The 27,816-nt window shown below is 46.0% G+C and overlaps 2 protein-coding genes across 5 annotated transcripts in view; one reads left to right on the top strand and one right to left on the bottom strand.

The window, feature by feature from the left end:
- The window catches only part of Dzip1 (DAZ interacting zinc finger protein 1), a 49,481-nt gene extending 44,261 nt beyond the window's left edge, over positions 1–5,220 (top strand). For all 3 annotated transcript variants that reach the window (XM_085698190.2, XM_085698189.2, XM_085698191.2), the window contains 2 exons: positions 1,419–1,587; positions 4,186–5,220. In XM_085698190.2, the coding sequence (XP_085554316.2) occupies positions 1,419–1,587; positions 4,186–4,265 (249 nt within the window). In that variant the 3' untranslated portion in view covers positions 4,266–5,220. The remainder of the gene's footprint in view (positions 1–1,418; positions 1,588–4,185) is intronic.
- A 3,698-nt stretch (positions 5,221–8,918) lies between these two features.
- The window catches only part of Cldn10 (claudin 10), an 83,403-nt gene continuing 64,505 nt past the window's right edge, over positions 8,919–27,816 (bottom strand). The window contains exons 1-5 of one of the 2 annotated variants that reach the window (XM_048422082.3): positions 27,436–27,709; positions 21,308–21,469; positions 21,150–21,231; positions 9,946–10,053; positions 8,919–9,250 (exon numbers count right to left, since the gene is read on the bottom strand). In XM_048422082.3, coding sequence (XP_048278039.1) covers positions 9,127–9,250; positions 9,946–10,053; positions 21,150–21,231; positions 21,308–21,469; positions 27,436–27,655 — 696 coding nt within the window. In that variant the 5' untranslated portion in view covers positions 27,656–27,709 and the 3' untranslated portion in view covers positions 8,919–9,126. Of the gene's footprint in view, positions 9,251–9,945; positions 10,054–21,149; positions 21,232–21,307; positions 21,470–27,435; positions 27,710–27,816 lie in introns of those variants that run through there. The other variant, XM_048422083.3, reaches the window with a different exon arrangement.

Below are 27,816 nucleotides of genomic sequence, written 5' to 3'. Positions count from 1 at the left end.
AATTAATTAGTAAATGTATTTTATAATGGAATCAAAGTCAATTGTGATTAGTTAATATAGTGAAGGCTAATGTTTTGTCCTGATTTGTTCTTAGTGTTGCATTTTTTAACCATCCCTTTGAAAATCTCCTGCAGGTACGTACAGATCAAGCAATCTGAAGTCTGTAGTGTCCCGAACCACTAAACTTCGTAAACATTGGCGTTATCTCAGGCATTCTCAGGATTTGAGATGCAGCTTACAGAGTCTAGGTCTGGTCTCAGGCATGCACACAAGAATTCAAAATGCACACAGTGTGATTTTGTATTTCACTGGATTTGGAGTTTTCGATTGGAGATATATCCAATAAGATGGCTGAAAATATTTCCACCCAGCTCCCTGTCTAATTTGAAGTACTTCTGGCCCAGTCATTTCAGTTACCTGTTCACCCTCCAATGCAATGGTATTTGCCTATCTCACTGCACAGATGCTCACAGCCCCATCTTATGTGCGGTTTGTTACCTGCAGACATTAGATGTTTTGACCACAGCAGTGCGATGAGCTAGAATCTGGAGCCTCCACATCTACTCCAGGGATTTTTCTGATGCCTAGAAGTAAAATAGGAACTTTTAAGAATTTGTCCAACCTCGATGTCAGAATCATTGGAGAGGCCTGGAAGGTTCTGGAGCAGTTCTAATGCCCAGAGTGTTTGTAATGGAGCTTGGCTGTTGCCATTCTGGCTATCTGGTTGAATAGACAGGGTCTTCCAGTACTGCATCCTTTAGTTCTGTAGCTAGACCCCCACCCCCACTCCCGTTCATCCACGGGACTCAAAACAATCTGTTGAACATTCTTCATTAGTTATTGTTTTCTTGTGTTAACACAAACCAAAAAAAATTTGCCAAAATGCTGCATCATTCAAGATGACATGGCTCTCCTTGGAAAAGGCTTGCCGGAAATGTGTTCCTTCTAGCGGGGGGGTCTCATTCTACAGGACTCCTGGGTGACATAAATCACTCTGACTTCTAGAGTTTCCTCCTGCTACAATCTTTATAGTCTAGAATTTTCTAAATTCACAATTGATTAAAGAAAAAAATCTGCGGCATGGAAAAGAAAAGTGATTTCTCTAAATTTCATGATGCGGGTTTTCAAACTCATTCCGCAGCTCTGAAAGATGCCTCCACTTGGGGCCACTCTGCCACCCCCACCTTCTCGTTCAGTGTCGGCTGCTCGACCTAAACCACAAAATGAACGAGAGGCACTGTTTCTTTAAGAAGTGCAAGTTATAGCCGGGTGGTGGCGCACACCTTTAATCCCAGCACTCAGGAGGCAGAGGCAGGCGGATCTCAGTGAGTCTGAGGCCAGGCTGGTCTACAGAGCTGGTTCTAGGACAGGCTCCACAGCTACAGAGAAACCCTGTCTATGTTCTTTGTTTCTTTCAGTGCACAGATGGAGATGAGGGTGGCTGGGACATATCATCCTTAGAGGAAGAGAAGTCTTTGGAGAAAAAGCTAGAACCGAGGGAACCCCCACCTGTGAAGAGAGATCTAAATTCCGGTCAAGTGCCAAGGGCCTGGGGCCCAGTGAACCCTCGGGAATTCAAGGAAGAAGGTTAGCAGTCCTCATCCCATTTATGGATGGGCCGTGTGTCTGTAGTGTGTACATGTATGTGCGTGTGGATGCACATTAATGTCCGTGTAGAGGCAGAAGTTCCTGGATTGTTCCTGAGAAGCCATCTACCTTGTGTTTTGAGGCAGGATCTCTCACCGGCCTGGTACTCACCAAGCAGGCCAGACTGGCTGGCTGGCCTGAGAGTCCCAGGTCTGTCGCCATTTCCGCTCCCTCAATGCTGGGGAAGCAGTGACCTTTTTAAAATGTGAGATCTGGGGATCAAATTCAAGTCCTCAGGACTGATCTGCAAGCACTGTAGCAATCAAGCTAAGCCTTTGGTCCCAGAGTGTCTCAACTTTATACATATCTGTGGTTAGTTATACTTCTATACGTTCAGACAGACTCACTGCTGGGGGCTAGGATCATAGCTCAGTGGTAGAGCTGCTTAGCCAAAACCAAACCCAATCGAAACCAAACCAAATGACACAGTTGTTAGAACCAAGATCTTGATTTTTTTTTTATTACAAGGTATATCTGGATATTGATCACTTACTTCACAAATGTACGGATCATTTTAATTTCTGCTGTAATGTTTCATTAAACCTTGTAGTGTTATCTTCAATATGTCCACACAGATACTCTCTCCGTTCAGACGCCCCTAGGAATGATCCTCTCTGAGCTTACACATGTATGAGAACATGCTTTCCGCGGTCTTCCAGGACTCCTGTATCTCCTACTAAGTCCTTCCCTTGGTTTTCTTCCAAGGTGGTTTGTTTGGGTTTTTTTGTTTGTTTGTTTGTTTGTTTGTTTTCAGCGTTGTAGTCAGTGGGATAGATCACAAATGATGTTGACATTGTAATTTGGAATGCTTCCTGTCCACCAGAGAGCCTGGATGTAACTCTCAGCAGACCTGGCTTCTAAATTCAAAGTCAATAAATGTGCACACACGTGTGAGTGAATGTGTGTGTGTGTACATTTTGTTTACTTTGCTCGTTTGACTTGTTGAGACAAGATTTCACCTGCGTTATGGCATAGCCCAGAGCTGGCCCTGAGCTTTCAGTCTTCCCACATCACATCTGGAGTACCAGCATTACAGGTGTGCTGCTGTGATCAAGTCTGGGGTTGTGTACCAAGTCAGATCCAGCCACCCATCCCCAATAAGCCAATTAAAAAACCCAAACTGATTGCGGGACACAAAGTAGATTTGTTTAGTGTGACTGCATTAGGAAGAGGGACAGAGCTGTCCAGTGACCACCCCCACGTCAAAGTTTAGAGGGCCAAGAACAGCCATGGCTGAGCAATTGGTCCTTCCCACCACTGACCCAACCATTGCCTGGGATTTAGTCTTAACCTGAAAGACGATCTGACTTATTGTTAGAACTGTATTCCATCTCATTTTGGGTCGGGCCTTTTCCTTCTCCCGCCATGAGATTCCTGGCGGGGAGTTCTCATTTTCTTTGAAGTTCATTGTTTCAACAGTCTGTTAGTGTGTTGAATGGCACAGAATCTCTTTAAGATACACTCGCATCTTCCACGCCAGTTATACCACCAGCTGTAGTTTAATATATACATATAAAATCAAAGTAATCCTCGTGCGTTGTAAAAGGTAAGATGAGCAGATGGGTCTTCCATGATATTTCTCACCATCTTTACTATCCAGTAATCCATTCCCGTATCTCTCAGTAATGCACTCAAACCTGCCTCTTGATTTGACAACTTCAGATGTTAGCTCCTGATGTCCTGCTGTGGTGGGGGAGTCTTTACCACCGTCCTCAGCACCTCTCTGTGCCCCTGTTCGTAGCTTCCTGTCAGCACGGAGAGTTCCCACAGTCGTATCTCCTGTCTGCAGCAGGTCGCCTTGACCCTTCGGGCATTTTCAGCTCTGTCCCTTTTCTCTCTTGCGTATGTCAGCCATGCACTAACCGCCACACTGTCACATGATAACGTGTTTGCCGCAGAGCCATTGTGACGTTATCTCTACTAAGGACTCATAAAACCCAAAAGACTGCTTGAGAGACATTGCCTTATGAGGAACTGGGAGGATGCTTCCGTGCCGGGACCCCGCGTTTCTCAGAGAACATTCTAGAATCAAATTAGAGCGGAGTTCTCTACAGCCTGCTGCTCCCACGGCTCAAAACCATGACTCTAATTAACTTCAAATTTAAGCGCTTTTGCCCCAGCAAAATCTATGTTTAACACTTAACCTCTAAATATTAAAGTGGAGATTCACATTGATGTGTAGGATTGTACGTTCCTTTTCTGCCCAGTTTCTATTTGCTCGTAGTTAATAACACAACACAGACACACTGCAAACTCAGTATCCAGGCACCATGCTGACCACCAGGGGCAGAGAAGCAGGACACACACCCTACTGCCCAGGAGCTCATGGGCTTTGGAATGGATGGTCACAGGCCACCGTGTCCTGTGATGAGATCTAGAAACTTGGGGGTGGGTGTGCTATCAACCTCCCCGAAAGCCTGTAAGGACCTGGGGCAAGGTGAACAGATTCAGACACTGGGTGAGCAAAGACTGAAGTCGGAGGTCTGAATATCCCGGTTTAACCACAGGTCCCCTCCCTTCCTCCTGCTCCCTGTCCAGGTCTTCAGGACAACGAATCGAGCACCCCGAAAAGCAGCCTAGTGACTGTGACTGACTGGAGTGATGTCTTGGACGTGTAGCTACAGTTCCACGTCAGAGAACGGCTCCAGCAGCCAGCAGCAAGTCGGCAACAGCCTACAGGATTCCAGCGCTCCTTAGCATTCCCACCGTACAAGGAAGCTCATTCAGAGCAAGGGTGTCTCTGACGACACGTACCGCAGAATTGAAAACTGTCGGCTGTGTAGAGTCAAGATGTCCTTTAAGTCATAAAATGTGTCTTCTTCAGTACGGTACTCTAGTGTTAAATGTATTTTTTCAACTAACTTTTAAGTCTTTTTTTTTTAACTGATAGTAGGCTTTGACTTGACTTGCTGTAGCTTTTTAAAATCTGTCTGTGCTGTCACGTTGGTAGCTTTTCTGTTACAAAACGCTGTTAAGTCTCTTCAAAATTGAATTAGTGATGCCAGTGACACCCTACGTGTTAAACTGGTTGTTTTCTGTATACAGTCCGTCTAGAATGGTAACAATTAGCGAGGCCCATGCTAAATACATTTCCCTGAAGTACCCTGATCCCACGGCGCTCCGAGGCCCTCTTAGCATGTTGTTACTGACCAGTTATTTTCTGCGGTGTAATCTTTATCTCGGATATTTTATGAATAGCGTGCACCTGTTCTAAATGCCAACTGATTTTTATGAGATGATCATTAGAAAGCGATGAGCCATTCCCGAGTCACACGTGTGTGTAGTTTCTGTGTTCTTCAGTACCCAGCCCATTATAAAATACCTCAGAACTAATTTATATTCTTGAACAATGATCTCGGCAATGATCAGAAAGTTTATATATAAACTGTTTGCTTGCTTTTCTTTCCTTTTTCTTAATTTTTTTCCTTTTTTTTTTTAAAATAGTTTTTATACTTTGTAGTACCATTAGGACTCTATCTCAGAAAAAAAAGAAAGGTAACATTTTAATAGCTTGTTGATTTGGGTTTTCTATCATCCATCAACAGTGCCAGTAAAGTCCTCCCTGACACCCTGTGACTCTGGCTGCTTATTGGAGATGGCTTCTCGGCTAACTTTATGAAGGGGCACACACAAAGCCATGGCTTCTGACATCCTGACCTTAAAATAAATCTCTATGGCTACTGTGGCTGCCATTCTGAAACCTATGTGTGCCCATTTCAAACCATGAAAAAAAAAAAAACCGCCTTCCAGCCTCCTACAGGGGCCACTATAGGCTTGCTTTTTATGTAGACATCTGAGCTTATTAAGTGTCAGACTATGGTGTTGTGGGTGGAGATAGACAGCCTGCGCCTCACTTACTTCCTCAACAGATTTTTATCGAAGCACGTGGTTTTTTGTTTGTTTATTTATTTTGTTTTTCAAGAAAGTCTCAACTAGGTAGCAAAGATAGCAAGAGCTGACTTGGAACTCAGCCTGCCAGAGACAAGCCTGACCTTGAACTCAGTGATCCCGCTGCCCCTACCTCCCAAGTGCTGAGGTTAGAGGTGGCTTTGCTTCTGTTTGGGACGTGATTTAGGTCTCCATTTGGGTAGAATTTTGAGATTGTGATCTTTTTGAAGTCATGAAGACAGCTTTAGAGAAAGCCTACTCTGGACTGTATCATGGTTTGATTTCTGGGACTGGGGAAGTATAATGATCCTCTGCCCAAACCCAGCATAGGAATTAAGCTGGTATATTTTATATAATGATCCTCTGCCCAAACCCAGCATAGGAATTAAGCTGGTATATTTTATATAATGATCCTCTGCCCAAACCCAGCATAGGAATTAAGCTGGTATATTTTGGGCACAAGACTCAATCCTTTAACTTCTCTGTTTAGTTTTGTTTCCTTTTTCCCCATTCTGTTTGATCTATTCCTTCTTCTGTAGCCAGACCTTATGACCACTGCCCGATACCATCCACCCCTTTCTCCTCTACCCTCCCTATATCCAATCCATCTGCTTTCTTCACCAGCTCAGCTGAAGTACGATCACTTTAGAGAAGTATGCCTTCACAATATTGTTTCCACACTGGTCTGTGGTACTTCCAAAAAAAAAAAAAAATTCAAGTATTAACAAGGTATGGCATTTAAAAAAATTTAATAGTATTTGCATGTTTATACGCGCTTGGACTTGAGCTCTGTCCTGGATAATGGATTTAAAATCCAGGAACTGCCCCGACGGAAGAGCTGCTCTCGCAATCTCTTGCCAGTCTGTGGGCGTCAGCGCTTCTGTAGCAATACTTCTCAATAATGTGATTGTATAACTGGCAGTTACTCCAAAATTTTTTGCAGCGTCAACTAAATCCTTAAGCTGTTTGTAAGGCACTGGCTCATACCATCTAGCATGAGTGTGCACATCTTCAAAAACAGGGAAGGCGGTCGCCAAGCGCGACCAAGTCTGCCTTCCTATAAAACTGCAGCCCTCAGTCTGCGAGTACGTGAATGGGGGGGGGGCGGACAAGGGAAGGGTGGAAACCACGGGCGCCATGGGCCTTCCGTTTCCCTTCTTAAACACGTCATCTTTGCCCTGCCTTCGGTTATCTCGCTCTTTCTCATACCTAGCGGCTGCCTCCTCAAGCTCCTCCTCCTCTTGAGGACCCAACTCCTCCTCTGATAAATCTAGATTTATAAACTCCTCCAGCACTAAACTTATGGGGTTTTTCTCCCCCCCCTTTTTTTGTTACTATTTCCGGATCCTTTTCCTTTGATTTTTCCTTTTTTCTTTTAGGCCTATCCTTATCCTCCCCTTTATGATCTGATTCTGAAAGGCTGTCTTGATGATTCTGTAATGCCTTGCGATCCTCCTTTAATATCTCAGTATTACGTCCTTCCTTCAAGCAGTTCCACACCAACCTCCAAAGAGGAAATGTGCCCCTTCCAATCCTCTCTTCTTGTTTAGTTTGCTCTAAGTCTCTGCCTAACTTATCCCATGATGGCAAGGTTAAGTCACCTGAAGCTGCAAACCAGGGTGAGATCTTTTCGATATCCTTAATGATCATAGAGACTGTCCTGGAAGAGATCTTTAGACCGTGCTGCCGTAAAAGCGCTTGGATCGGGCCGTAGATCTCGTTGGGGCCCGAGGCGGTTCCATAAGAATTGCCCATGGTTCACACTTAACTACGTGTGACTTACCCCCTGGGCTAAAGAACCCCCCTTTTTATTTACAAGGGAGTTATGTTCTTAGTAGAAAACGCTGCTCGGTCTACGCGGTCACAGCAGCAAAGACACTCACGGCCTGGTTGATGGCAGCGCAGCCAAAAACAGCAGAGAAGGACAAATACAAACATCAAAACTAATGCAAGGCCGAACCACTCTGGACCAACCCCAGCAATCAGCATACCTGGAGGATTTACCGACGTCGCCGCTCCGTGTGTCGAGTTCTGAATCCTCTGCAGCCCTCTCGCTCGGTGACCGATACGTTGTCCAGCGTCCCGGGTTCTCGGCACCAGTTGTGGGGTGCCCCTTGACCAGCAAGGAAGAACGACCACGAAGTCGAGGATTCTTCTCACATCACACTTTATTGGAGCCTCTTGGTTGAAGGGAGAGCAGGAAGCGAGAGAGAGCAAGAAACAAAAGAAAACAAGAAGAGAGAGGAAAAGCGAGAGAGAGAGAGAGAGAGAGAGAGAGAGAGAGAGAGAGAGAGAGAGCGAGAGCCAAGTGGCATCTGCTTAAATAGGGTGAGGGGACTCGGGTACTGCCTTGATTGGTAAATACCAGTCTGATGATGCCCAGAGCCTTGGGATTAGCCAGTGACAAGCCTCAATTGTGCATGTACAGGCAAAGGGCGCTCAGCCCCACGCAGCAATATCAAATAAGGACTTGATTACCTCCAAGCTGCAGGAACGCCGGCGCCATCTTGTAATGGTGATTTCTCCAGATGGCTCCCTACATTTTCTTTTTCCTTTTCAATCACTTGCTCTTCGGGAAAGTCACGCGGCACCCATGTGATTCATCCCGGACGATATGTAGCCCCTGACGCAGGTGCCGGATTCTTCCCACTGCTAACAGCTCACGTCCTGACCCTGTCACTCAAGGCTCACGACCTCCACTTTCCACTCCACTTTTCTTTGCTGAATGTGCAAGAGGAGAAAAGGAGCTGCCCCCAAGGGCACTGGGGGTGTGAGTGAGTTGGGGCACACAAGTTGTGTGGTGATGGTGGCGAGAGCTGCCTTTGTGGGCAGGTGGTTTGCGGCCAGCGTCGGGATCCCCATCTTGAAAACTGGCCAGTGTCTCAGTGACCTCGTGAGTGCTATGCGCAGGACCCAGGAGACACAAAGGAGCTGAGAGCTGCAGGCACCGCACAGCCCACCCTCCCTGCTACTTCCTCAGCTGACTTTGGATTCAACCACAGCCAGGGCCAGCTCACCGAAGGGTGTCAGACAACCCTTGTGGTCTACGGTCCACATAGAGGACAATGACACCTTGGCCTCGGTAGCCCTTTGTTGAGCCGTTGTCGTGAATGGCGGTCCTGACAGACAGGCCTAGGAAACTGGAAGGCGACTCTACACGGCAGGTAACAACGTGACTGTTTAACTAGGACACCTGAGGAACAGTCTCACACTTGTCCCTGTCCTGTTCACAAGCCACCGTTGCTGACACACTTCTGCCTAATGTGTGCATGGGACGAGGGAAGCTCTCAGTATGCCAAAGATCAAAGTAACCGTCACCCTAGCATTTCCTGAGCCCTTGAACTAAGAGTGTCCATGTGCTCTATGGGTATAAAACATGCAGATCCTGTAAATAACCTGTTTATTTTCCTCATAGAAAGGCACAATAGAAAATGATTAGCATATATTGCTATAAGAACATTTACATCCATCCAATCAACAGCCTTCAAATTCACATTTTAAAAAACAGCAGAAGCGGCAGTTACGGGAGGGCCGTGGAAGGATCATTGCGTGAACAGTTCAGTTTCAAGACGCAGCTTGTCAGGAGCTCCTTTAGACATAAGCGTTTTTATCAAACTGTTTGGAAGGACCTGTGGTTTTAAAATCCCCTTCTCCACCATGATACTTGGTCCGAGAAGACGTGACAGACGTGGGTCCATTGTACGTGTAGCCCATCCTAAAAGGTAAAGCATACATGGCTTGATTCTGCTCTACAGCAGAGCAAAGGAGAAATGGGTGAAAACCCCTGTGGTCGGTCCCTAAGCGTTCACTCCTCCTCCGGTTAGCTCTCATCCCTCCTCTGCCCACACAGCCTGCGTGAGGAGAGACTCTCTGTAGAGGCAACGTGGTAGTTACTTGTTCCAATATCCTTTCTCAAAACTATTTTTAATTCTCAATTTCCTGAGACTGGGGTTTCCTAGAGGCCTTTACCGATCCCTGCTGATGTGAAAATCACGGTGATGTCGGCATGGAAAACAGACTTTGAACCTCGGACTTGGCCTCCCAGTTACAGAAGCAGCCTTTGAACACAGCAGGGAGAGTTTTAAAAATAATACCTGTCCCTAACCCTTTCCCCTAGTTCTCATTTCTAAGAGTCATACAAATTGTGTGTAACTTGCCCCATATGTGATGATTTAGAAATAATATAACTCAGTGGTTCTCAACCTGTGGGTTGAGGCCCCTTTGGCAAACTTCTAGCTCCAAAAATATTTACATCATGATTCATAAACAGTAGCAAAATTACAGTGAGAAAGTAGCAAGAACATAATTCTCTGGTCGGGCGGGTCACCATGGCGTGAAGAACTGTGCAGCAGTTAGGGGCCACAGGTGCGGCACTTTCTTAGCAGGTGTTTTTGTCTCTCTCTCTCTTACCTGGGTGTCTTGTTGTTGTCAGATATTGAAAAGCAAAATATGACACCGCCAATGATACAAAGCGAGGCTCCTGCCCACCCGATGAAGAGAGCAGCTCCCAGCTCGTACCTGTGAGAAAACGACAGGGCATTACAGGCAGCTCACGGGCGCCGGGCAAGCTCCGCCAACTAAGGCTTACTAACCGCTCGCGCTTTCTATAAGCTAACAAAGGAAGCAGCGACATGATTGGGTCAGTAGCGAGGGTGGCGAGGCCCAGCCAGGTCAACCACGGGGTCACCTGACTCAACTTCCCACTCATTTCTTCCGTCCCACGGATCAAATTACTTATCCACGCCGCAGTTAGGGAAAGGAGTCCGACCTCCACATCCATTCTAGCTAGTTCAGTAAGTGTCAGATAACCTGCCGTCTGCAAATAAACGGAGGTGCAAGGCATCTGTGCAGAAAGGGTGAGGGAAAGACAAGAGCATCGTCCCTGTGGTCTAGTGGGGACGTTTAGAGGTAACCAGCGACCAGGCTTCAGAATGGCAGGATGCAATGCCTCCTAGATAGCCAAAGTGAATGCAGACATGAATAGAAAGCCCTTCCCCAAGATGGGAAGGACAGGACCGTCAAAAATGAAGTCACCTGTCAGACAGCTAGAAGAATTCCTTTCAGGTGAGGAACAGCCACACATCCCTAAAAGAAGGAATGAGGTTTGTTAAACCGCAGAGGCTTTTGGGTTCTAGTGTCTGCCTGCCCCTCTTCCTGTAGAACTGTTTTCTGTGAGAAGGCATCTCACTTTTGCTCCATAGACATACACACACACACACATACTGCAAGACTGGGGAAAAGGTCTTCTGGTGCATTTCAGTATAAAAGGAACCCAGAGTGTGCTGTAATGGACATTGACCATCCAAGAGTCCCCCGTCTCTTTTCAGTCATGGGTTTCACTGAAGGAGGATGTCAGTCCCAGCTGCCTCAGTGATTAGGCAAGAGTCGCCAGCTCTTACAAATGGTCAGTGAGGAGAAGATGTCCCAGAGGCCATGAGCCACACAGCTCAGCGATGTGACCTTCCTGAAAGGAACATTGCAAGCACTCACACGGTGGAGCAAACCTCAGCGTTGCGGCTTCACTGATTCAATCTGTCTTGAAACTTCCTGAGGGGAATTAGGGATGAGCTTGGTTTATATAACTGGCTCTTTTATTCCGTTTTTTAAGTTTTGAGACAGGCTCAGGGCTAATGGATCTCAGGAGGACTTCAGACTGCTGTGTGGCAGGGAGTGAGCTTGCACTTCTGTTTCCCAGCCTCTACCTCTAGAGTGATGGGATTGCGGGTGGACCGCCCTGGTTGGTGTCTGTGGGGGACTGCGTAGAACCCAGGGCTCCGTGCAGGCTACGCTAGCGCTCCACAGACTGAGCCGCATCCCCAGACCCTCACTCCATTTTTAAAATATATTGTACTTTTCATGTATGTAGGATCACTTTCATGGAAATTTTTTTCCATTTGATTTCCATTGTAAATCTTGTCAAACACTTCAGAGAAGTATCTGGAGTTGTTTTTTCAGATCCTACATCACCCTCCCGCCCCCCCTTTTTTTTAACAGTTCCGTTTGGTGACTTCCTGATTGGTTCTTCCTTTCTAAGATTTTTCTTCATTCTGTTGAGAGACACATGTCCCAGTCTTCCTCAGCAGTGACCTCGGTTCACACCAATCAGTGCACGTCGTTGGCAAACACTGACCATGGTGAGAAAGAGGACAATATAACCACCCACCCCACCGAGATCTGCTTCCAAGGCACGGCTCCTCACCTCCACCCAGAAGTGTTTCTTGACTTTTGGTAATGCTAAGAAACTGATGTCAACACTCGAGGAAGATTATCCAAATTTCAAATTCTCTGCAGCGTGCTTTGTGCTGCAGATCCTCTTGTCCCTAAGCCAGCTTTGACGGCCACAGTGTGGTCTCTTTGTTCCCAGGACCACAGTTTCTTCCTTATTATGGAAGAATAAATACGCCTGGCTCCAGACGGACCATGACTCTCAGTGTGAGGACAGAAGCCGGCTTCGAGATAAACTGTTTTCTGTGCGTGTCAAACGACAGCACTTGTCAGATTGTTGCCCCTGTGTAGCTTCTACACATTTCTGTGAGAGAATGTGACTTTGAGGAACCAAGACTTGGGGATGAATTTACTTCTATCAGAAAAATAAAAACATGGATTAACTGCTTCAAAGTATCCCACTGGATAAACCAAAAAGATCTGAAGGGTTTATACATGCTTTCGGGTATGGGCTAAAGTCATTCTCCCTCCCTGGTGTGTCTAGAGCTATATAAGGCTGTTGCTCATGGCCTTCATTCCATTAGAGGGTTAGAGCATTGTGGTGCAGCCGACTCAAGACAACACACACTTCCGTTCACAGTTTAACCCTTTAGCCTACACAGCCCCCCTGAGAAACAACCACTTATTTCCACATGCTGGCCTCGTACCCCAATCTCCATTTTTGACTTGATTTTCCATTCCTGGGGATCTCCTCTGTTTCCTTCCGTGGCCGCCTCAGCCAGGACGAGCCACATCCTGCGCTACTCCTCATATTCAGGGTGGAAAGACCTGGTCGGCCCAGCGGCTCCTCCCACGGACCCCATAGTCTAGTGGGGTGGTGAGACACTAAGCAAATAATTACAGTACAGTGTGATAACTCTAACAATAGAATTCAAGAAGCATGTCTGTACAAACAGGTGTGACCTCAGCCCTCCCAGATACATATGAATGTGCTTTGAGTAAAGACTTGGGAGCAGCATGCATACTGTTAGGATGTGTGCTTTTCTTTCTTCTTCTTCTTTTTTTTTTATGGTTTTTCTAAACAGGGTTTCTCTGTAGCTTTGGTGCCTGTCCTGGAACTAGCTCTAGTAGCCCAGGCTGGCCTCGAAATCACAGAGATCCGCCTCCTCTGCCTCCCAAGTACCGGGATTAAAGGCGTGTACCACCACCACCCGGCTGTGCTTTTCTTTTTTAACACACATTGCCGTTTCATCCTCATACCATCCCAGATATAGGTAGAAATAGCCTTATTTTGCAAACAAGGAAACTGAGGCTCAGCAAGATTAAAGTCCCATACTTCAGCTAAGTAAAAGGCGGGTCCCATTTTTAAAGCTTCTAACTGTGATTCCCAACCCAGGCTCTTGGCTGTTGCTGTCACAGTAAGTGAGTTGATGAATATGTTTAAATCCAGGTCAGTGAAACCTACTCCTTCCCATTTCAGAAAGGTTCTCTCCCTCCCTGGCTCATTAAGTTCTCAGCGACTCCAGGACTGTGGGGTGTGGAATTCTTTCCAAATATCCCGGGGCTGTCTTTTCATCCAACACCAGGAGAGGCAGGGAGTCATTAACCAGGGCAGGCCGAGCAGCCCCTCCGAAAACAAAGTGGCTGGAACAAACGAAAACTCCTCATCCTTTTCCAACCCACAGAAAACTGAAGCGACCTTTGTGAAGGTCACAGACCATTTTAGAGTACAAAGCCCTTGCTGTAAGACTGGGGATAACAAAAATAAATATGCCAGTTACCTTACCACACAGCAATATGTTTTGGGGAAGAAAAAAATGTAAGAAATCTAGAATGTACATGTTATCCACATGGATACCTTCAAAATTGGATTCTCTTGGTAAGCCAGGCTTTTAGACACCACTGTATGACATCTAAGGGCCAAAAATCTGCAAGGATATATTTGTATACACGGATATTCTATAGGGATTACCTGTAAATACGTTTTCTCCCAACACCACACTCCAAGTTGCTGACATAGAGTGGGTTGTGTAGAGTGGCCCATCCTGTGGTTGCTATAGTCCACCTCCCGTCTGTAACATGCCCCCATCTCTCCTGCTAACTGTTCCCTCTGGCACCCCACAACGCTTCCAGGACAGTGGCAGGGGGCTCCCAACCAGCAGCAAAAGCAAGGCAAGAAAGTTTAAATTACACGCCATGGGATCTTGATGGGGAATCCTCAAATCTGAAAAACTAGACTTTTTTTTTTTCTCCCTTTGGTGCCCGTTCTGAATTGGAGACCACGACAGGCTCACAGGCATTGGCTCCTGCACCTGTGACTAGCCACTTGCCGCTAGGCAGTTTGGAGTTCAGCAAGCAAGGTGTCAATGGCAAGAATCTTGTTGTGGTTTCTTCCTGTGCGCTACTGCAGCGTCTGCTTTCACCTCCGTTTTTTTTTTTTTTAAAGATAAATACATTGCAAAGATTTTACTTAACTCATTAAAGAATTAAGAAAGCAAATTAGTGTTAGAAATTACCCAAAGGTACAGCAAAAAACTAAGCAATCAAGAAGAGAATTCACAGATGATATAAAGCTAACTGAAATTTGGTAGCTTTAACCAATATCTCCCCAGTATGTTATTGTCTTTAATCCTCATAACACTGCCCATCTGTGTTACTGTGATGAGGCTGTTGAATTAATCTAAGGTCCCAAAGAGCCTAGGACCCAGATGCTCAGACCCCAGACTCCCATGGCTGACCTATCTCTGAGTGCTCCCCTGGCTCACACTTCCCCAGGTGCCTGTCACTCACGGAAACTTAGAAAACTTCTACGGTGGAACTAAATGGCGCATTAGCCAAGGTAAGTTATAATTTAGTAGAACTATCTCATGTTCTGAGCTACACCAATCCTTTCAAAAACAAATCCATTGCTTAGCAATGCCAGCACCATTGATCTCCAGCAGTGTGGATAATTGGGGTTTACCCACCCCAAATTGGGATGGCATGCTGAGTCACGGTACTCGCAGACAGTTCCATAATATGTTTGTCAGCCATTAGGAAGTCTGAATAAACTGACTGTATCCTTCAAAATAGGAAATTCCTGTTTGCAGATGCTGCCCTGAGATCCTTCAGGGCAGATTCCATGGGCTAAGCCTGTGCCGAAGTCTCTGTGGGTATGGGTGGGTGAGTTCCTTCGTAGTGAAGTGAATACGTACAGATGGACCAACAGCAAAAAAGAAAGAAAAGCTGAACAATTGAAGTGTTTCTAACGCTCGTTCAGAGTCCTCGGCAGCCTGTCAGAAAACAGTTGAGAGTCAAAGCCAGTGTTTGTGGAGACGCCGTGGGCCACGTTGTATGGTACGAGGAGTCTCCCAGTATCTGTCACTTGGTGTTTCCTGTAACATCTCACTGTGTGTGACACAGTGCCATATGTCTCTGTGCAGTGATACAGGTGACCAAAAGTTAACAGACAGAATATGCCTTCCTTCTGCGGGTCTTCTTAAAGCTTGACACTAGATCCATTTTGCACCTTCCTTCTACGTAAGAGCTGAGTATCATAAAGCAGTAATCCCTTCTGTAAGGTCTCTAACATTCCAGCAAATATGTCCCTATTGCTAATTTCAAAATGTGAAAGATGATGTTCTGCCGTGTGAATGCATATGTAAGGACCACTGCCTTTCAAACTAAGAGCTAACGCTTTGTAGTATTTACTAAGCACCATCAGATATGACTGTAGACAGCTGAACGATGCCATCTTACCTGACCATTACAACCCATCCGCAATCTATAGATTCCAAGCACAAAAGCATAAGGATGTCATAAAACTTCAAGAATGGCCAGCTAGGAAGCAGAGCAGAGTTCACTCCAGGCAGCTTGGACCCAGGATCTTTCCTGACATTTTGGTTGTGAGCCTAGCCTTTAAAGACTGAGTCATCTCTCCAGCCCCAGGATTCTCTCCCTCCTGTCTGCTTCCCCTTATCTCATACACAAATGTCTTTGCTTTACAGAGAGGCACAGACCCTCACTGCTGTATTACCACCCTGGCTGTAAGTGTCCTGCAGCGCAGGCTAACTACAAGAAGTCCAACAAAAACTAACATGTATTCTCTGTTTCATGATGCTCCCCATCTGGTCTAGGAGACATGGTGGGAATGCAAGCTGGTACAGCCCCTTTGGATGTCAGTGTGGTGATTTCTCAGAAAATTAGGAAACAACCTTCCTCAAGACCTAGAAATACCACTTTTGGGTATATACCCAAAGGATGCTCAATTGTACCACAAGGACATGTGCTCAACTATGTTCATAGAAGCATTGTTTGTCATAGTTAGAACCTGGAAACAACCTAAATGCCCTTCAACAGAAGAATGGATAAGAAAAATGTGGTACATTTACACAATGGAGCACTACACAGCAAAAAAACAAAACAAAATAACGACATCTTGAATTTTGCAGGAAAATGGATGGAGCTAGAAAACATTATTTTGAGTGAGGTAACCCAGACCCAGAAAGACAATTATCACATGCACTCACTCATAGGTGGTTTTTAAACATAAAGCAAAGAAAACTAGCCTACAATTCACAACCCCAGAGAACCTAGACAACAATGAGGACACTAAGAGAGGCATACATGGATCTAATCTACATGGGAAGTAGAAAAAGACAAGATCTCCTGAGTAAATTGGGAGCCTGGGGACCTTGGGAAAGGGTTGAAGGCGAGGGGAGAGGCAGGGAGAGGAGCAGAGAAAAATGTAGAGCTCAATAAAAATCAATTTAAAAAAGTCCAACAACTGACATACAGTCTCTGTTCCACGATGCTCCCTGTCCCATCTAGGAGACAAATTAATAAACCAGCAAGTGTGAGCTACCAGTAGGGTTACAATGTGGGCACAAATCACAGAGGGAATCCCCCAGAGGCCTGCCTCTCCCAGGAAGCAAGCTGGGAGGGCTGATGGGAAGTATGACCAGAGGATGGAGGGATGGAACCAAGTTGCCGGAGCACAGGGTGAACTACAGGTTACACTACAGGCTAGTCTGTAAGAATGAGAAGGGATCCGGCAAACAGTTGCTCTCCTGGCTGTGCTGAAAGGCTTGCTAGCCTAACAAAAGCATCCAGGGATTCCAGGAAGCAGAGGTGAGCTGTGTAACCTCTGAACAAATGAAGTCACAGCGTCACACCTTCTTAATATGTAACTTAATATGTAACCATTTATTTTGTTCTTGGTATTTAAGACTTCCACATAATCTCCTGACCAAAACCCTCCAGGCTTTTGATCAACCTCAGTTCACTTTCCAGATAACTTCATGAGCATCCACACAACACTCAAGGATGAAGGTGGAAGACAAGCAAAACAGTCTAACAGGGTCATGTGTGCACCTGCAAGGCTGGCAGTCAGTCAGAAACCAGAATGAGAGAATTTATCTGAAAGTGGCTCCTCTCTCCCTCCTCCTCCTCTCCCTCTCCTCCCCCTTCCTTTCTTTCTGCCCTCCACCTCATGCCTTTGTCTTCTCTGCTGGGGTCGAAGCTGGACCATCTTCATATGAAGCACAGGATCTACCACTGAGCCATATCCCCAGCCTGGCAAGCAGTAACGTCTAACTATTAAATAACCACAACAGTGGAAAGATTTTACCTTAGTATAGTCTAGATCCTCAAGTATGAAATGGAATATGCCAGGAATGAAGGGCATTCCACAGTGGAATTGAGAACAGGAGAGCCTGGAGGCTAAGACCCAAGCATCACATAGCAGAGTCTCAGCGCACTTCCCGTCTCTCTAAATGGATCAGGCTGCAGGCTGCAGGGATGGTCTGAAAAGCAGTTTCTTTCTGCTGGTCAGTTGGAGTTTGGAACAGTTTATTTGAGAAAACCAAACAGGACATTCAGGAAGTTGGTGGTTTGGACCTCAAAGCAAGGGTAAGAACAATGTTATCCTGTGGGTCGTGTGGGTCGTGAGCCTTGCTTTCGGGTACCCATTAGCATACACTTGTAGGAGGGTAGTTTTCTCTCTCTTATCGGGATTTGCCAGGTTTTATTTTAATGAAAAGGAGGAAGTTGTTTTGAAATAGCCTAAAGGAAAGAGAAGGGGATGTTTTCAAGGCTTTGTAAATGTCCATGTCAGAGTTTTCCAAACAGAATCTTCCCAAGGATGAAAAAAAATCAAAGACAAAAGGGGGAAACAGCAAAAACACAAGCGCAGGGAGCTGTTGAAGTGCTATGATTCCGTCAAATGCGAGCTGGGAGAAACCTGGTCTGATATCTGTTCCGAAAAGGGGGTTTTTAGAATAAATAGCCACAGAATAGATGCCTCAGCCACGTGACTGCTAGATTCTTGACCCCAGCTCTCCCCATGTTTTTCTCATGTTGCTCTAAGGCCTGACCTATTTTCTAGCACGTTTTAGGGCTGGGCGCAAGAGTACACTTCAAAGAGCTGTGTTTTGCCCTAGGACCCAAATATGAGGATTAACACTAACTGTCACACCTTCTGGGACAACCACTGGGGAGAAGACACTTGGTGATAACTGTAGCCCAGAGTGTGGCATTCATAGGAAGAGGAACATGGCTGTGGCTCCCGACTCCATCCTCAGTCTCCCCTGCTCACACTGTGGACACAGCAGGAAGCCTTTGCTCAGGTCTGGAGGGACCAGTTCTCTGAAGTACCTTCAGGAGGCACTGTGGCAGGCAGACAGAAGTGAAAGAGATGCTTTCTGGCCTCAAGAAAGTTGCAGAATCCAGTCTATTAAAACATCAAAGAAACAGCTAGAACCTTCCAACCTCCTCCAAACCTCTGTTCACCTGCGTGCTCATCTGTGCTGGCAGAGCCGCCAGCTGTGACTCCCACACACCTTCAAGCGCTATTAACCTTGAACTCAGAGAGGGATTATTAAATTCTAGCAAAGCCAGCTGAAACTGCTCTCTTCCCTCAAGAAGCCAGGTCAAAGTCTTGCTTTAAAGATGACTTTTCAAAAGGTGTGTGTTAGTCTTCTGCTGCCACTTTAAGAACTAACCACACCCACCCAGCCACTTCTGACCTCCCGCTTCGCCATCTTTCTCTCTCTCTTGTGTGGTTGTCTCCTGTCGTGTGCACACGTTTTTCTCTGTCTCTGTGTCTTTATGTCTTTGTATTTGTCTATCTCTGTCTCTCTGTTTTTCTATTTCTTTTTAAGTAATAAATGTTTACCCTTATGTTTATTTACTATGTCTTGTGAGCCTTTTATCCGCCATAACTGCCCGCCTGACTCCCCCGGCCGCATGGCGTTGCAGGGACTCACGGCCATCCTTGACGGACTCTGAGAGCCGCCCGGGACATCCCATCATCATATTCTTTTTAAAAGAACAAAAGTGTGGAACAAACCGGTTTAATTCTGTGTTGGGAGCCAGTGCATAGATAGCTTTTTGGTTTTCTAATTTCTATCTCCAACCCTCTCCAAGGAGATGTTGATTAAAAAAAATAAAACACAAGATGAAATCATGATCCTCAATTAGTTGGATTTTGAAAGCAAACTAAGTTTACATGAAGTCTGGGTTTCTGTCATGTCTCTTTAATTAGAATGGAATGACACACTTATAATTCTAAGGTCTAATCATTCCTTGAACCAGTTGGAATTTATTGAGATTGTGAGGTACCAATCTTTGCCCTGAGGTTTAGTATCATGTACATCTGTGCAAATCTTATTCTCAAAATTAAACAAGAAGCTGAGTCTATAGTCCTAGTACTCAGGACACTGAGGCAGGAAGACTGTATAGGTCATGGCTAACTCGAGCTTCATAACCAGGCGGTAGCTCAAATTCACAAAACACAAAGGAAAAAAAAACAAAGCAAAACAACAACAAAAACACAAAACATGAGGAGAACATTGAAAAATCAGGACATCGCTTTCTAACATGCACAGAAGAGTTAAAAATTATATTGGGTGTTGCTGGGCAGTGGCGACACCTTTAATCCCAGCACTTGGGAGGCTGAGGCAGGGGGAGCTCTGTGAGTTCAAGGCCAGCAAGAGCTAGTTCCAGGACAGGCTCCAAAGCTACAGGGAAACCCTGTCTCTGAAAAGAAAGAAAGAAAGAAAGAAAGTATATTGGGTGCAAGGAAAATGGTTTGTTAGCTTCCTAATTAATAAAATTTCTGAATGGAAACTATTTTAAAATAACTGTATGAAACTAATAAAAAAAAGTACATGGAGCATCTAGTTTCAAAAATTCTGAAACTGTCATTGTAACTTGCGCATCTTAGAGCATGTGTTGTTTAGAACTCTGGCCCTGGTTTGAAATGTGGAGTTTCTGCCGGTAAACACATCACTTCCTCTGTCCCTTTGATCCCAGAAAGAGGATGTCAAGAGAGAGTCCCGCTTCATAAGGAAGGCATTAAAGAAGTAAAGCAATTTGGTAGAATCCTTGCAATGTTATGCTTGGCATATGAAAGAACCAATATGTGTTAATATAATTTCCATTAAATATCATAACGCCAGCTATTCTGAGGTATGTGTTAACCATATTGAAGACAGAATTAGGAAAGCCATTTTCTGGAGATTTCTCAATGCACTAGAAAAAAGTAATACCCTCTTGACCAATTATTTCTATACTTGACCTTTTAAAAATTTTATACTTATCTCAAGTCTGAAATACAATTGTCAGCCTGATTGAAGCAAACACCCCCACCCCAACCCCCACACAACTTCCTATACAAGTATATGAGCATAGCTTTGTGAAGACAAAAAATAAAAAAAAAAAGATTTGATATATGGTTGGTTGTTTCTCATTTGGTATCCCTGGGATTTTCCCAATCCAAAGCAATAAGCCTGGAGACACTATAAAATGCAGTATCCCATAGCTCAGAAACAAAAACCAGCCAACTAACCAATATTAGTTCCAAGACACTCATCTACAGATAAGAGCAACCACACTGGGAGGGGTGGGAGGGTGGGGCAGGTGGGGGTAAGTGGGTACCATGCTCCTAGGAGAGATGGGAGGGTGGGGCAGGCGTAGGCGGGTACCATGCTCTTAGGAGGGTACCATGTTCCTACAGCATCATTGAGAAACAACTGTGTGCAGTTTCTTCATAAAGCCTGGTTAGGTGGGGTACAAGGCCCAGAGTCGAACGTTTGGCAAATATTCTTCTGAATGAACAACCAAGGTCTTTTTAATGTTTTGCCTTCATAACTTAACACTCTTTCCTTTCATCTTACTTCAATCCAACTTTTCCTGAATTTTCCTTCAGTTTTATGATGTAAAATGGATGGGTTTTTTTTTCTGGCTCCCATGCTTTGAGCTACACAAAGATAGTAGACAGTGCTAATGATGTCTCCGAATGCATCTTTCATCCAGACGACCCATAAACTTGATGTCAGAGACTACACCACCGACCACCAACAAATTTCATTCTCCAAAGCAATACAGGAAATGTACGTCCTAATCGGAGACACTCATTTGTTTGTTTTTTTCTGTGAGCTAGAAACATACTGACTGAAAGCAACACTTACTTTTGCTCCACAAAGAGAGGATCAAAGAATTCTGTTGTGATTTTGTTGGCATACAGGGAGCAGCCTGTCATGGAGCACAGACCTGAAAAACACCAATGGATACTGCAGTCAGTCCGTGTCACTGTGAAGCGCTGTGTTCGGCGGAAGTTATTATTTACCTGATAATATGAACACAATTCCAGCCAAGCAAGCGAGTTTCGCTTTGGCCTTATCTGAGCCTCCAACCTTGGTACACTTCATTCCAAAGAGAGCGAAGATGGAGCCGAAAAAGCCCAGGCTGACCGCGGCAATCATCAGTCCTCTGCAGGCCTGGATGTAGCCTGTAATCACAGCATGTCGTTTACGTGAACAAAGGATGCTCAGCTCTCCAGAGAGAAGACCTCACTTTGTGATGTCACTCGGGTTGGGTGTTATACTGTCTTGGGGGGGGTGCACAATGGGGGTGACCCCATGAGTTAAGATATACTGCCTTAACTCATGGGGTAAGGCGGGCGAGAGAGGAAAGCCAGCAGATCTGCGTCAAGGGCCTGTTCTCTGTCACGCACTTTGAGGCTCGCTTCATGCAGAGTTTCTGCCTAGATCTGTAAGTTAGTCCTGCCCTTCGAGAGGAGGAACCTCAGGCGAGCAGAAGCTCTGTGATTTCCTGCAGACGAGTTAGCCATGCTAGAGAGGATCCCACCCTGGAGAGAACTGGGAAGTTCATGCCCCACTGCCTCTCGTTCTAACTCCTTAGTGTACCCACCTTCTCAACAGACACTGAGGTGAGTCTAGAACTACAAAATTAGAATGTTTATAACTGGGCAGCAAGATGGCCCCAGGGTCAAGTCTCCTGGTATCAATGGAACTATATCTATGAGACTAGAGCGTGTGTTAGGGGCCCATGGCGAGACTAAGAATTATCTTAGTGGCACCTTGCTATTGGTAGGGTGAATATAATAAAGTTGGGCTTAAGACAACATTGCCTACTAGAAAAGTAATTTATAATTAAGTCAACTGCTCGCGTGTACACGAGAGCCTTGTGCTAGTGAGCTTGTTCCCACTGAACCATTCATGGTCACAGTCACAGATTTTATTTGCATAGTTGGGCTGGTGGTAAACTTCAGCAGGGCTTTGGGCCAGGCCCTGAGCCGTTCTACATGAACAGAATTCAAAGTGACACCCCATATTCCCAGACAGACCACTTCATCTCATTTGAAACAATGCCCTTCGCTCTGATGCAGCGAGAGGGGCACACACCAGTTGTCGGCAAATGGAAGAAGCAAATGAGCACATGCAAGGTTTACTTTGGGAATGAAGCCTTCTAATAAAAAAGAATAATAAAAAAGCTAAAGTGCCAACATAAGCAATAGTCATCTATCGTTATTCCGTAGTGGAGCAAAGCCAATGCTAATTAATAGTAGAAAACTAATAGTTAGAACTTTGTGGAGTAAGTGTTGGTGGCCTCCAGTCCATACTTCTCTGCATGGGAATTTAAAGTGTGAATTACTGTTACTAAGACCCATGTTACAAAGCAGTTCTTTAGACCTAATGTAACACACCCTGAACCACATAAACCCCATACACACAGCAAGGAACTTCAATTTTAGGGTGTGAAATTAATTTCACTAGTGTGGAGGTTACCAAGAACAACAAAAAAAGCTTATTTTAGTGATTTGGGATCATGGAGGATTCTTTTATCAACAATAATGGTGCGGCAAAACTGTCTAGGTCTCTGCCACTGAATACTGAACCAACCCTCTTTTCAGCTTCGGCCCCTGAGCCCTCTCACAGCACAAAAGCAGACGCAAGACCTCTCACCGCCTCACAAAGTCAAAGTGACTACAAGGACCATCAAACGTGGCTCCCTGTGCACCACAGAACCTAAGACAGCAAAGAAGGTGGCATCCAGCTTGCTCTGAGTGCCAACACTAAACAGCAGAAATAGAAGGAGAGACACACACGCAGACAGGCACACACATGAGACACAAATAAGCCCGGCAATACCCTTTATCAGTGTGGGATGTGTTTTGCTTCAAAACTCTCATGAAACCACAAATAATCCTGAGCTCGAACTATGCACCGCCTTTGCAATAAATACGTGAGAAAAAGTAAGACTGAGTACAGGAAAAATGAATAGCAACTCTGAAGCTGGGTTTGGGGAGCACAGGCCTGTAATCCCAGGGCTGGCGATGGGGTGGGAGGGAGCCTGGGCTCCATGGTGAGACACCGTGTCAGAGAGAGAAGAAAAAGGTAATAGTTTGGTAAAACAGAATGGTTAACAGTTTACTTGAATAAAATGTACCCAAAACTTCTAGATTATTTAATTTTGGAGTTTTTCATTTGTTGACCATAGGCCATCGAAACCCAGGAAACTCCCCTGAGAAAAGGGAGACGTCTGTGTGGAATATTAATTTAGAGAAAGACAGGAACAAGCATGCCTTTATTAGCGACCGTAATCTGCACTTGCTCCCCCTGTCTTACGGGCTTTCTCATGGGCAGATGGAAGGTCTGAGATCTACCAAGGGCTGAGTTCTACAGTCTGGTCAGGCGATGAGTTTCCCTGCAGGGGAAAGTGCTAGAATACAGTCAGCTTGCAGGCAGGGAAAATCTCAGTAGACTTTACTCCTCAGAGACAGTTTTCCCCAGAATCTCGCCTTCTAAAGTCCCCTCGCTGACCTTCCAAGCACAGATGCCGGAGAGAAGGGGAAGCAGGAGCTTCTCATCCTGCCTCACTCTGGTCCTTCTCCAGCGCTACCCAGAAACCTGGTGCGCAGGGCAGCGCACTTCACCCTGGCTCCGGAACACCAGCAATAATTTACTGACTTTCTGCACACACTAAAGGCAATAGTTGCCCCGATGTCTCTGTAACGAAGGGCGGGGGGGGGGGGAAGCAGACATTCCCAGACAAGGGGAAACCTCCCCTGCTACCCTGCCAGTTGTGAAAGAAACTGTTTGTGGTGTTTGTTAATTAGCCTGAAGTTTGTATACTGGGACCAGCGCTCCTTAGAACATCCAGATTCTCAGGCCTGTAGGTCCAGCAGACTTGCAGAGTTTATCTTTCGCAAGGCAGACCTCTCTACCCCACCTTTTAACAGCTCCCAGGGGCAAACTTAGAAGTTCCCCCATCAACAGAGGAGGCAGTAAAACCTAGCCAAGGAGGCCATTATTTCTGACAGGTCTAATTTACTGGCACCGTTAATAGCTAATTAACACATTAAAGTGCTGAGGCATGAATGTATTCACTTAGAAGTTCTCAAGGTATAATTTATAGTTCTCCTACAAGAAATGGCAAAATCCCCCATTAGCAAAAATGGATGACACATGGTTAAAAATAACTGAAAAGAAGTTCAGGGTTAGCAACGAACAGAAATTGCCTGCTCCGTCAACGGTGAGATTTTCAAACAATAGATTGGACCAAATGGACTCTGTTGCAGGAAACCTTCAAGGTAACCCTTAAAAGTTAAATGTCTCCTCAATAATAGGTCCTTTACTTTCAATTTCAAGTCAGAAGCATGATTAGTTGCCGTGTTTAACTGGAAAGAATCCAAGCCTGTCTGACACGAGCAGCTTGGTGTGTTTGTGCAAATAGAGGACGAGGAAAGGTAGAACTCTGAATGTCAGCTCTCGAGCTCCCATTTATACAGGGTCCTTTATTACCGACTGATCTCTCTGCATTGCCAAACAGCAAGAGTCGCAGGGTGAGTAAGAGACCACCAAAGAACCCCTCATCCTAGGCGGATGTGAGAGAGAGCCTGTGACATAGAGACGTCTACGTAGTGACGTAGCCCGCAGTCTAGCCGTTAGCTTTGCCGCACCTTTGGTTTCCCAAAGGGAAATCTGGGAGCAGCATTGAATCCTCCAGAGGATGACAATGAGGTCTCTGTCTCCAAACGGGGTGTTCTATTGACCATAACACAAAATAGCAAGAGTCACCAGCCTTCTCTCTCGGCATTCCTGATCTGGAGTCTGTGCGTGACTTAAGCAGGGGAGACGGGCTGTTCTGGTCAGTAGTCACCGAGTGAGGTGACTTTCTCCTTCCACCTCAAATATCAGGCCCAGGGCCTAACATACCTGCCCTGGAAACCCAAGGTGGAAAGAAGGCAGGGTGGGATTTTGGGGGAGGGTGCTTCTCTGGAAACTTCCACTTGAGGTCGGGGAGGGGAGATCAACTCCTTTTCAAGTGAAAAGGGAGTGATGGCTGAACCCTCCTGGGAGACACAGAAGTTTATTTGAAAGTGTCCTAGTGCACCACAGAGGGTGAAGGCACCAAGGGAAATACTGATGTCGTAATTACGTCATCAGTTTCAAAGTGCAGTATGGGAAAAAAATGGCATAATAAATTTGGACAATCAGTGGACTCAGATTGCACCAAGGAATCAAGAATTCACGTGCCCAAAACAAACAAACAACCAAACAAAAAGTCAAGAAACCATACAACTACTGTCATAAGATATAAATGGACAAAAAAGAAGAGAAATGGCCAATGATAAGCTTCAGTGGTCAGACTCACGGGGAGTAAGGGGGCCGCAGATTTAATGTGTTTTTCTGGGCGGGAACAGCAGCGAGAAAGTGGCAAAGCAGCTGTCCCTGTTTCTTCGTGGAACGCAATCTGGCAGTGTGAGCTGGACACGAAAACGCTTGTTCTTCTTGTCCGGCGAACAAGCAGGGTACAGAAATCGGCATGCACAGGAAGAGGTGAACGTAAAGGGCTCCAGTAAGGCGCTAAGAGCAGGGGGACGTTGGAAGTGGTCCAGTGTCCACGAGGACTCCATGGCCGAGTGAACCGGTCTCTCCAGACCAATGAGAGCTATGCAGCAGCTCAAAAGCTTTTCCCGTCTGCACCGACTTCAAAGGTGTTGTTCATTAAAAGCATTGTGGGACATGTCGTTTCTGGTTTTTTTTTATATCATTTTCTAATCACAGGAGTCTGCCCACTTTGCATATATGCATATATGGATGGCATACATATAACACACTCTATTCCATGCCTGCCTAACTCAAGGTCTTGATAATGAGAACTGGGCCGCATCCTCCTCAGCACCCAGCCCCAACCACAGAAAGTCTCCACAGCAGACACACAGCAGGGAAATCCCACCGTTCTGGACACAAAGCTTGAAGGGCTACTTCTTTCACCCTCTCCTTCCTCATCCCCCAACTATCCTGAAGAAGAAAGCAGACTATCTCAGGCAACAATAGACTTACAAACAGAATTGTGAAACCCGTGTTCCTGGATGTACACCGCAGGAACAAGAGCTTGTCTGTTGTCTCCTGAATGTGCGCTCAGCTGAGCACAGGAAACTCAACGGCAATGCATGCCATAAACAGTGTTCCAGCAACTTATTTTATACCACAGGGCCGAGCCCCGGGTGCCTCCTTTCTGCAGGCAGGCACCTAATTCCCTTATACCAACTTCCATCAAACAATGAATTGAGCAACAGTTTGCTTTTTGTGGCACAGCACTGTCTTAGGGGAATCAAGTCTTCTGTTTACCCAGCTATGCAAATAAAAATTGCAAGAGGAATAATAGAGAAAAGGAAAACACCTCAAATCTGGAAGCAATGCAAACTGCTCGTCTCAAATTCCTGCCAGAATCCTTTTGGTGGCATGTAAAATCCTGGAAGAGCCTAGAACCTGAGCAAGCAAGTCCTGCTGGTGCCGAATTGATTCTACGTTACTATCTACTGGAAAAAACAAACAAACAAACAAACAAAAAACAAGCTAAGAAGATCCAGAATGCACGCACAAAGCTTGGAAGTGTGTTCACTCGTTCTGCGGACATGTGCTGGCCAACATTCCCTGCCCTCTGCAGCCACTTCACGCACGCACAGGCAGGGGCCATTTATTTTCCTGAAACTTAGAGGAAGTATTAAGCTCCAGCCATCAAGTTTGTAGGAGGAATTTTTAGATAAACAACAACAACAAAAAACTTCAATATGGTTCTTTCTCCACTCCTCTGTGCCTGACTTTTCAAAGAATCAATGAACCGCTAAAGGGATCTCAAGGCGAGAATTCATGGACCTCAGGGGTGTCATTTTAATGAGAATCAGATTTTGGTGGTGGGGTGGCAAGTCTCTACGTCCGGACAGTCCCAGACAGACACAGGAATAGCCTTGCCGCTCCCGATCCACCCGAATTGATCCTATATGCTTCCCTACCAAGTGTTCCCAGCTTCAGAAGACGCCCCTCAGGACAGTGGACATCGTAGACCCTCCCGGGGGCAGAGTGGTGCCCGACCTCCCTCCCGGGGGTTCCTTTGGCGGGTTCCTAAGAGGGACGCGCAGGACTGGGGACCCGAAGGGATGCAGACCTTCCAGCGCCAGCATGGAGGGGAAGTCCTTGCAGTTGGCGACACCGGTGGAATCGGTAACGCACATCTTCCATAGGTTGGCAAAATAGGTGGCGGTGGTGATGACCGTGCCGTCGATGGTCGACACCTTCCAGTAGTCGGTGGGCAGTGTGGAGGACACCAGCACCCAGCCCGAGATGGAGACCGTGAAGGCAACGATCTCCAAGGCCGTGCTTGCCATGCTGCCGCCTGCAACCGCTCTCCCGCTTGCTCCCACTCGGTGTGGCGACCCCCGCGCACCCAGTCCCGAGGCTCCGCCCCCGGTCACCGCCTCCGTCCCGCCCACTGGGCACCAGAGGGCTCTAGCGGACCCGCACTCACGCCCCTGCCTGCGCGCAGGGC

The sequence above is a fragment of the Myodes glareolus genome, chromosome 12 (assembly GCF_982192425.1).
Source record: "Myodes glareolus chromosome 12, mMyoGla1.1, whole genome shotgun sequence".
Classification (NCBI taxonomy): Eukaryota; Metazoa; Chordata; class Mammalia; order Rodentia; family Cricetidae; genus Myodes; species Myodes glareolus.
This window is presented reverse-complemented; position numbering and strand designations above follow the sequence as displayed.